This window comes from Cydia fagiglandana, chromosome 4, assembly GCF_963556715.1.
Source record: "Cydia fagiglandana chromosome 4, ilCydFagi1.1, whole genome shotgun sequence".
In the NCBI taxonomy this organism is placed as follows: Eukaryota; Metazoa; Arthropoda; class Insecta; order Lepidoptera; family Tortricidae; genus Cydia; species Cydia fagiglandana.
The window spans coordinates 20,802,523-20,813,388 of record NC_085935.1 but is presented as its reverse complement, the minus strand read 5'-3'; the positions used below and the strand labels follow the sequence as shown (position 1 = coordinate 20,813,388).

The following is a 10,866-nucleotide window of genomic DNA, read 5'->3' as shown; positions in this document are numbered from 1 at the left end:
ATTGCTTGGAGCGACTTGCACCATCCCGCTAACCCGGTGTTAACCGGTTAAACCAGTAACCCAGTGTCAAATTGTACTCTTAACCATGTTAACTCCTGGTTTAACCGGTTAATCCTGGGTTGGTGATTAAATATGTATTTTGTGGCGATACCAGTTGGTGCCATACGTCGTGTCGTGTAAAGAATCCTTCCGCCCCACGACGGGCGGTTTTGTATTTTCTATTATAGCTTTACGGCGTCTTATTTCCATAAAATTATGGCGGCTAAACACTCGCCCTTTATGTCGGCCGTGATTTACAAAGTGTCCGCCATTGCCGAGCCGATTAGGTGACGCGCTTTACGTGTTTCGGTATTTTTCTTTACTTTTAAGAAAAGATTCATTGTATAAGTAAGTGGTGTCTTATAAGTAAGTCTTTTAAGACCTTGTGCTTTGAATATTTTTACGGTTTAGACTAACTTGTTTTTAGTCACTCGCGCGACATGTTTCGGAGAGCCTAGGTCTCCTTTCTCAAGCACTAACAGTGCGAGCAGCGTTATCGACGGCCGTGTATTGCGTACCTATCGCCTGTAGCCTTTTTTTTTTTTTTTTTTTTACGTGGAGTAATGCATTTAGGCATTCCGCCTAGCCGGGGAACTAGGACGGATATGTCGGACTCGTGGCCAAGGGGCCAAATACCGACTAAACCCTCCACGGTATGCCCGTCTCGCAGCAATAGTGACGGTGAACACGGAATCGCAGAGCATTCTACCGCGAACACCGCCTGCTGCCGACAGCCGAGGCTGTCCCCTCCTTGGACCCGAAGGCCCTGGAGCCGAAGCTCCCCCTCTCGAAGGTAGTATGCAGGGCGACACCACACACTGATCCCTCATGACAACCTCCACGCCGGGAGGAGATGGAAAAACCCCGGGTTCCACCTCCTCAGGTTGTCTTAGCGATTTTTTATAGAGGTGGTCATCCTCGTGGCCACCATGCCGGCGCCGGCCAGCAGTGGCAACCCCCCCGGCCGTCATCATAGGCCCTCTGCCTAGACGGTTACGGGGACCGCAGTTTTATACAGGTCAGCGGCATTCCTGTGCCCTCACGCGCCCAAAGGCGCCCGGCCCGAAGGCCCCATCCGCGACCGTAGCCGCCCGGCCCGAAGGCCCCCTCCAGCACACACTCGGGTGAACTCTCCCTAATTGAGAGGACACCCTGTGCGGAACCCCCTCAACCCCCCCACGACAGGACATTGGCAGCACCGGTAAGGAATCACTTGAAAATCAAGAGATTATTTACCGTTGCCCCCGGGGTGCACCGTCCAAGAACCCTTCCCTTACCCCCGGATCAATTAGATCAAGAGGAATGAGAAGGGACCTGGCGCTCTGGGAGGTTTCCTGTCCGTAGCACCCCATCGCCTGTAGCCTGCCTATCGCGTGTGGGACACCTAGGCTTTCCGAAACATGTCGCGCGAGTTACTAAAAACAAGTGAGTCTATACCGTAAAATTATTCAATGTTAGTAAGTATGTCTCACAACAGTTTAAATTCAACCTTGTGCTTTGTGTTTCGAATGGACAGTTGATGTCGATATTGCTGTACCTATAGATGTAGTAGGGCAAACGAAGCCGAGGACGATCTCTAACAAGATGGAGCGATCAATTAAAAGGGGCCCCATCCTCAACCAACTTTTGCTCGGTTGTCAGAGACGCGATGAACAGGCACCGTCGTTGGAGGCAGATCATAAAGACCAGGTGTGGAGCTTCCACATCCACCGATGACCACGATCCTCAGTCATGAGGGAGCGACCACAGAGAGAGATAGATGTAGTGCATAATTGTTTTCCATCGTATTTTCTCGGAAACGTTCGTATTTGTCATGCTACTTCAGTCAAAGTACTTTTTGTGCCGAGACTGCCTGTCCGATTCGAACTTTAAGATACGTCAATTAATAGGTTTAGAAACGATATGGATTAGATAAGTCAGTGTCAAATGTAATTAGTCTAAATTCATTGATTCCATTGTGTTACCACGGTTAAGCCATTTCTTTTTAAGTTAAGATGCATGAAAGTGTGTTAGCGTATGCTATAAACTTAGGTATAAATGTGTGTACAAATTAAGTACAATGAATACAATACAATACAATTTACATAGTTAGTTTTCGTAACACAAATGAATCAATTAAGTTAAGACTAATCACAGCTTCTTAACTGCGCTTAATTACTTACAATTTCTTTTGAAATTTACTCATACTAGTACATATATGTATTAAAAAGACAACTCAAAGCAATGATTAAATGAATATGAATATAAATAGTTTTATTATTCGTTTATTTCGAGTTGTATTCAAGTAATAATTATATATCCCACCTATAACGCCATCTATCTATTTACGACCTTACTTAGACAACAACGCCATCTAGTGACTAAGCGCGCGTTGAAAGAGCAAGTAAGCTAACCAAACGCTCCTCTCAGTTTTAGGACATGCCCGAAGTAGGGAGTAGGGTGAACAGGAGTTGTGAACTTTTATAGTTCGTGAGTTTGCTGCAAGATGGCAGGGAAAAAAGATACCATTAATGCCTGTAGGTTGTCTGGGGTGTACCACCATATCGTCTTAATTACTGAGCTCATGAGCTGAAATGAACACATTGAGTGTTGAACTAGAACCCTCAGCGGGTTCTCTGTTCGTAGTAGCTTTCGAAACAATACAAATCACAATCTTAAACGTAGAGGTACTTACCTTAATCGGCAGTCTTATCGCTAAAGAGTCATCGCTTCCAGACAATCTATCCATCTAAGGCGCACTTGCACCATTCCACTGATCCGGGGTTAACAGGTTAAACCTGGCGTTACCATGGTTACCAGTACAATTTGACACTGAGTTAACGGTTTAACCACTTAACCCCGGGTTAATGGGATGGTGCAAGAAGATTAGGAAGGGGGGGGGAGGAAAATGAGGACTATGAGTGTGTGTGTGGAGGAGCGGTCCTACAGTATTAAAACGCATTTAAAACCCATGTGACGCTTCCACAACTGCTTACCTACAATTAGGACCACCGCGTTATCGTATTCTTGTTTGCCACCGTATACAGCAAAACTGCCTGTAATACGAGCAAAAAAATTTAACCCTGGGCTGTAATCCTCATCCTGACCAACATTTGTTCAGCAACTTTTAAAAATAACTTGTGGTTTGATTTTTAATACACTTTAAAGTTTATACTAAGACGCAATGTATTGCGAATTTTGTTATGTTTAAGGCGTGACAAGCAACGTCAATCACAATGATAAGTATGGCGTGGCGATGGCGTCCATTGAAGATAATATTTATTTTGTATGAAAAATAGGGACTCTAAATACTTTATAATTTTTAAAAGTTGTTGAACAAAAGTGTCATCGTTTGAGGAGTACAATCTATGATTTAATTATTTGCTCGTATTACAGGCCACACCCGGTATAATCTAAGCCATTGGGCCACGGGGCTATTGTGACAGGCCTCGCCTTTCGGCTAAACTAAAGCCCATAGAATTGACCATTTACAAGTAGGTACGTTAGTACACTCACGTCTAAAAATAGTGATACGGTCAAAGTACCAACATATGTATACACTACCTTAATAACATGGGCTATAAGGTCGTGTATACATATTTCTGTCACTTTGTCCGTATCGATATTTTTAGACGTGACTCTACTAACAGAATTAAGTACCTAACCAATGGTAGTCCTTATGTGGTTGCAGTAAGGTTGAGGAATGATCTGTTAAACTGTGTCTATGGGACTAGGTGGCCGCTCCTTCGATTCTAATCCGTGCAATACAATGCACATACATCGAGGATGAATGGATTTAGCGAATGTGTACAGTCAAATAATTTTACGATTTTTATGTTTTTTTTGGGTTATACACGGTGTAACATGAGGAAACCGAATAATTTTAACCACGCATTTCTGAGGTCAAAAGAAGGAAAAAATGTAATATGAGTTTAGGTCAATTTCGCCAAAAAAAAAAATTTTTTTTTTGTTTTGTTTTTTCAATTTGTTGAATGTATTTGTAAATAATCTTAATTATCATAAAAAAATAATCTTATTAGTAAACTTGTTACTTAAAATTGATTTTTACATTATTTTTTCATAAAACCTTCTTTTTGCAAAGTGTTACTTGTCACTTTTTGACATCTCTCAATAAGGATATTTAGACTACGTCCCATAGCAGCAACATTACCATCAAAAAGGCCTTTTACATTATGTAACAACAAAAACTTGTTTATTTTTAAATTAATATTATCTCTGAAACTAGGCGTTTTTAAAAAAAAGTTTATAGGACATTTTTGTCTCTAAATATGATCAGGAATACGCTGTTAAAATTATTCGGTTTACTCATGTTACACCGTATATTTAGGTTAAGGTTAGGAAATATACATGAATTGGTACAAATACATAAATGACAAAAAAACAGGCTAATGGCTCAAATGCATTGTGGTATAAATTTTGAAGAGATTTTGTTTAAGTTTTGTATAAGTCTTACCTTTAAGTTTTATTTGGATACTTTAGACTTACATGACCTGAATATAATTACAGGGTGGCTAAAAAATAAGAGCATTCCCGTTGCCAGGGAGGTTTGGGGATTACCTATACTGAGCAACCTTTACTATAGGACCAACCAACTCGAGTTCGCGAAAAAAAAATTGGCACTTTCATACATTTTGGCTGGTCTATTTTCTATGGAAGGGTAATTTTTTTTCGGGATTTCGGGGTTGGCGCCATAGTAAAAGTTGTTCAGTATAATCCCGAAACCTCCCTGGCAACGAGCATGCACTTATTTTTTTGCCCCCTGTATATTTATTCCTAAAATGAGGCGAAACGGTAACTGACGTTAGGGCCAAATTGATTATAGTTAACATTTACCTACACTACCAAGTGTAGATTCCATCAAGTCGAGATTCATATAATGTTGCATAATGAAGCGTGTGAAATACATGACGTATTCTTATGGCTGTACAAAAAAGACTGTGACAGTTATTTTTGCGCACTGCCTTGTACAATATAAAATAGTGAATAGAATCAGGCGTTACTTTGCGGAAATCCATATTAATCAAAACCAAAATATTACTTTGCTAATCCGCGTAAACGATAACGTGCTAGTCAATCAGTGCTAACCCGCACAAGTGTTGGGTTGTACAGTATATTTTGCAGGTGAGTGTACAGGTCCATCTTTTAATAAACCATCCCGCCGGCGCGCCTCGCACAAAACATACACCAGTATCATTTGACAATTTGTGAGCAATCAGTGCATTGTCGCCGCTCTTTATTCAGCGGCAAATAATACATGGAAAATTGTCATTCCTATTGTATGGCCGCCATTGTTGGTCTAATGACAGCGTTCAGCTCACAGTACGGGCCTGGCCGGCTGAGCGGCGGCAATTTCGGACAACTTAAAATACCAATTTAGTGTAACCCAAATTAGAGCGCGAAATGCCTCAAGCCTCATCAAAATAGCGTAATCACTATGGCGTACCCGATAGAAACGTCCGCTTTAACCAAACCAGTGCAAAAACTTTCGCGAAATCCTAACCCTTATCACATCAAACGGCCTATGAACGCCTTCATGGTCTGGTCCAGGCTTCAGAGAAAGAAGATATCATTGTTAAACCCAAAGCTTCACAACTCTGAGATCTCCAAACGGCTTGGTTTGGAATGGAAGAGCTTGAACGAGACAGAGAAGAGACCATTCATTGATGAAGCGAAGCGACTCCGAATAAAGCATATGCAGGATTATCCGGACTACAAGTATCGCCCACGAAGGAAAAACCGTCCAGACATTACTGTCTTCAACCCTATGTACAGAGAACCCATCCCTGAAGAACCGCGTCCAGAACAGACTTACCAAATCCCATTAAGCTACTCTGATCAGATAATGTACAACAATATGATAAGCTACACGGTCCCGAGTGTGCCGCAAGCTTCGTACGTCCCAGCGAGGCCTAAGGAAGAAGCGCTGCCGAGTTTGGACTTGCGGCCTCTGCCTTCGATCGAGAGTATATCACCGAGGCCGTTCGCCCTCGTCAACCAGCAAATGATGGTGAAGGCATATCAGGATCTGCACTACGTGTCCGACGATATTACGAGGATATCCTACCACTATCCTTTCGGCGTCCAGTAGGGTGGAAAAGATGGAAGGTGTTTTGGATTAGTTACCATTTTTCTTGACAAGATTCTTCTTAGAAGCAACAGTTGTGAAATGTTATTGCGATGCAAACTGATGCAGTAGACGCAATGCAAACATAGAGAGAAGGCAAGTGCGAATATTTACCCAGGAATGAATACTAACATAATTATACAAGATCCAATGCCTGTTAGAGCCGATATTTTATGATTAGCTGAACCTGGATAAGCACGATACACGTTCTCTTTTGAATTGCTACATAGAATCACTAGAGTGCCAAGTGTATTGGAACAAACAAATATCCCAATAGCTGAGTATACTCGAGTAGACCCGATTCTTCAAGTGACACCCTAATGACCACCAAGTAGCATAATATATGACAGCAGTTGATACTGTATAAAGGTGGTTTTACTATAGAAATTGACAATAACACCGACGCGTTCAGTATCAGTAGTTACCATAAAGGTGATGTTCGGATGGCAACTGCAGCTGCATTACTGCTGGGACTTCATTGCTGTAGCCTTGACGCGGGCGCTGTCATCTGCCAATTTCCTTGATACCATTAGCGACAGTGTCTTATCTGCTGCCTGTGACAGTATTTGGGAATTCATTTTCTAATACGTGCTAATTGTCAGCCGCATGGACAATTGAACTACATTGAATTTGGAGTTACCGCTACCACTGTTTTAAATATTGTTTCCTTGTCATTATTGTAATATTAGCTTTAACTGTTTGTGGCGTTAACAATTACCTACTAATAATAATTATTAAATCTGAATGAAAACGGTCCTTGAAAGTTAAAGTTTTACTCATATTAAAATATTCATTAAAACACAAGTTGCTCTTTCTCTTACTAAAATTATATTAGGTAACTATTTCTTCATATAGGTACACGTGTCGTTTGAATACAAAGGTAACATTTCCTAAAGTTTTATACCCATCATAACGCATTAAGCAATTTTTGTATTTAATTCGATAAGAGTTCAATACAAGGTTTTGTGCACTACCATGCCCGCAGACCAGGCCGCGTGGCCAAGATACCAATCGCTTACGCTCCGTAGCGATCGAAACGCAACTGTCACTGTCACACTAATATGGAAGAGTGATAGAGAGACATAATGCTTTTCGTTGTCGAAGCGATAGCGATTGTAACTTTGGCTAGGCCGGCAGTGCCGATTTTAGGATTAAGTTTATTTTGAGCTATGACTTTTAGCGCAGGTTATCTATCACCAAACAAACAAGTTCACGACACAGGACACAGATAAAGCTATAATAAGTCACAGATTTATCAACTTTCTCGTACTTATTTATGTAAACTGAGTGAATCAATTAACTTTATTTTGGTTTTGTTAAAAATACGACAATTAAAACTTTTTAAGTAAATATCTATATGAAGTAAATTAAAAAGTTTTTGATAAATTATCTACTATTAAAGTTGATTGCCGATCAAACACAAAATTCCTTTAGCATTAAATCAATTTTTGATGACAGTTCGATATAAAATAAATATCTTGTATATTACTTTATTCTGAACGGATTTCATAATTTTTAACATCCAATATATCTTTTTTTTAAACAAAGTAAGAAATATTGTTTTCCATCCTACTTCAAAATGAATACAATGCAAGCTAAGAAAAATCCTATATAAAAAGAAAACGAACTAGAACTTACATAGTATTCAATAAGTAAAAAAAAACTATGTCCAAAAAATCTATGTCCGCGGCGCAGGCTTTCCGAAACATGTCACGTATGCGGCAAGTGACTAAAATTACGTGAATTAGAGTCTATATACTCTATATTACCATAAAATTAGCTTAATTTCCTGTAATGTTTCAAAAACGGACAAAGAAGTTATTTTAGTTTTAAAACAAGAAAGTAAACAAGAAAGAATCAAAACTTAGAAGGGGTAATTTCGCAAATAAACGGCGACTTCCGAGAGCAGGAAGCGTCGTTGAGTAGCCCGTTAAGGTGCATGGAGCCGCAGTATTCGTTCACTGCTCCACTGCCGTTGCTTGGCTCGCCTACGTCCCAGTTCGCGAATCCAGCCTCGGTGAGCGTCTCGCCTGGCGAAAAGAAAATAATCAAATATTGTTTATTTTCATACATCGTATATAAATATGTAGATAAGATAGATAAGGCATGTACCTTATAGACTAACATACGTACAATAATAATCATATATTTGATGTCTACTACACAAACATAAAAACTAATCATTTTAGCGACACAGCAGATTTCTGATGCAGATTCCCACAGAACCGCCGAAATATCATACCCTCCGGCCATATAAATATAAAGAGATAAATGTAAGGATAGTTTATTTTACAAGTAGGCATATTACAATGCGCTTCTGAACGTCAAATAAAGCAGTCAGAAGTCCGCGCCTGCGATGGATTCAAGCAGCGGCCACAGCACGCGCACCAACATTCAATTCGCACTGGGCTAATAACGTAAAGAAAGGATCTGGTACACCGCGGCTATCTACATAGATAGAAAATGAAGTGTCGAACCCAAACCGTCCTAGAGGGAGTCATCTTTAACTGTGCCCAGCAGTAAAACGTATCAAAAATAGATATTACCTATCCTCACTCACCGAATATAGTTGCCCACGCGCCATCATCATATTTACTGAAGCCAATTAATGCATGTCTTGGTTGATCTGCTCCAGTGACTGTGTGTGTGTTGTTCTTGTAAAGGTTCTTGAGAACAGCGGACTCGGTCTCGCTGTTGATGACGGCCAGATGTCCGCCCTCGGCGTGGCACATGGCCAGGGCGAGGCGCCAGGGTTTCGATACGCCGTGGAACTTGTAGCAGCTTCCTGTGATGGTCTCCCATTTGTAGTCAGACCCTGAAAAATTGAAATATATTTTTAAAGTGATAAGTGTTTTGGGGCTACGGCCCTACGCGGTGATGGGCCTTCGGCCTTTTCATTTAGATACGAGCCTCTCTCTGACCTCCTGCTCCTGGATCCTTAGACTTTGGCCTCCGCATAAAAATCCTTGTGTTATTTTTCTCTTTATATGCACTGATCTCCCTTGAACCTCATACCACCTAATTTGTGGATTTTGCAGGAAGCATGCTGAGGGGTCAGATGGCATTTTCTTTCGTAAAACTATAGTGCCTATGTCCATTCTTGGAATTAGTTGCCAAGCGGGTCCCAGGTTTCCATTAGCCGGGACAACTTTAGTCAACGTTGACATACTCGGTTAGGTAAATACTTATGACGGCAGAAGGTACTATCCACAGCACACAGTCAGGGTATATATCTTACGATTGTTGCATGTTCGCAGCCCAGGTGTGGGACTTGTGATTTCATTGTCGGAGGAGCAGTTGTGGACGGTCTTGCGGCAAAAGTAGGGCAGCACTCTAGTGCAGCTGACGTCAGCCAGCGTGCCCGCGCCGGTCAGCGCCAGGCAGTCCTCGGCGTCAAAGGCGTTGTCCGGCTCGCCCGAAGCCCACTCCAAGCTGTCAGCGAGATTCTCTCCTGTCAAAAGATATTCCTTTTTGAAAAGCAAAGAGTATAACAACAAATAAGAGAATTAATGTTACCTACTGAAGAAAGGAGTTCAAAATCAGCTATTTAATCCATTTACCGTCCAACGATTTAAAGTTTCCTTTAGAGAAACGGCTCGTTGCTCCGATGAACACGCTGTTCAAAGCCAGTTTGTGCTTGTTCATCACGTCGAGCATCTTCCGTGCAATTGCGCTGGACGTGGGAGACGCCAACACACCATCTGTAAAACGCAGTTTAAGGTCATTGTGGAGAAGACCTCGTATCAGGTATTTCGTCTTGATAATTTTGTTATTTCCTAATTATTACAATGTATAGTGCCGGCTAGGGAAAGTACGCTCGCCAAATGCCATACATTTGAGGCATCAGCGTCGTGCGTGCACGTTCCTTGGTTGTACAAGCTTTTGCAAGCGTGAAGCTTGAATCAAAAATGGAAACTTGTTACAAAAAACGTACCTTCGAGTTGGCAGTGCACGGCGGCGTCTGACCAGGCAGCGGGCACGATGTGCAAGCGCAGCCACGCGTCCGCTTCGAGTACGTACTCGTACTTTGTAACGCTCACCGGACTGCCGGCTGCGTACTGACACCCTGTAGGTAAACACGAGTACAATTTAATTCCAGGCAACAGGGGACTCTCGCGCAGGCAACTTTCTCGCGCAAAGGATTGCCATTGAGGTAATGCTGCCTGCGCGATGGGCACCGGATGGATGTAACGCGATTAATTTCTATTATTTTAGCTTTTATTCGACAGCTAGTGAAACGTAACCTGGCTGAAACGTCGGATAAAATAGGTAAAATGATTAAATTTAATCGCGTTAGACCCGTTAATTCATTCACTAAATAAATATAGGTATGTAACTTAATTTAGGAGTGTCTTTTTTAAAGATTGTTTAAGTAATTCGTCATTTAGGATGACATCGCCACACTTTGTTACTTATTCCACTTGTATACATTGCAGAGTTAGCTTGGTCCAACTTACCCGTGAATAAAATAAGACACAACAACCTAAAACGGGACATTTTATATAGTGATGTAAAGATTGTAAAGTAATTAATCTTGTACAATTCGTGGACTGTCTTGTCACTATAGAAGCTTTATAAATGAGCTGCTCTCGCGCATCCGTTATATAGGTACCTGCTCACTAATCTCACTATCACCGCGGGCTTACGTGGCAGAGGTTATCTTTCTTTCGTACAATCTTTGTAATACCCAAGTTCGTCAGTAT

The 10,866-nt window shown here is 41.4% G+C and overlaps 2 protein-coding genes across 2 annotated transcripts; one reads left to right on the top strand and one right to left on the bottom strand.

Moving 5' to 3' along the window:
* The first annotated feature begins 5,160 nt into the window (after positions 1-5,160).
* Positions 5,161-6,931, top strand: LOC134664031 (transcription factor sox-3-like). Its single transcript, XM_063520594.1, has one exon. The coding sequence runs from the start codon at positions 5,474-5,476 to the stop codon at positions 6,125-6,127; it is 654 nt and encodes a 217-aa protein (XP_063376664.1). The 5' UTR covers positions 5,161-5,473; the 3' UTR covers positions 6,128-6,931.
* Positions 6,932-8,012: 1,081 nt separating this feature from the next.
* Positions 8,013-9,835, bottom strand: LOC134664053 (macrophage mannose receptor 1-like). Its single transcript, XM_063520623.1, has 4 exons — positions 9,724-9,835; positions 9,402-9,614; positions 8,724-8,978; positions 8,013-8,193 (listed from the first exon to the last, which is right to left on the bottom strand). Exons 1-4 carry the CDS (start codon positions 9,818-9,820, stop codon positions 8,021-8,023), a joined length of 738 nt encoding a protein of 245 aa, XP_063376693.1. The 5' UTR covers positions 9,821-9,835; the 3' UTR covers positions 8,013-8,020.
* Positions 9,836-10,866: the final 1,031 nt, after the last annotated feature.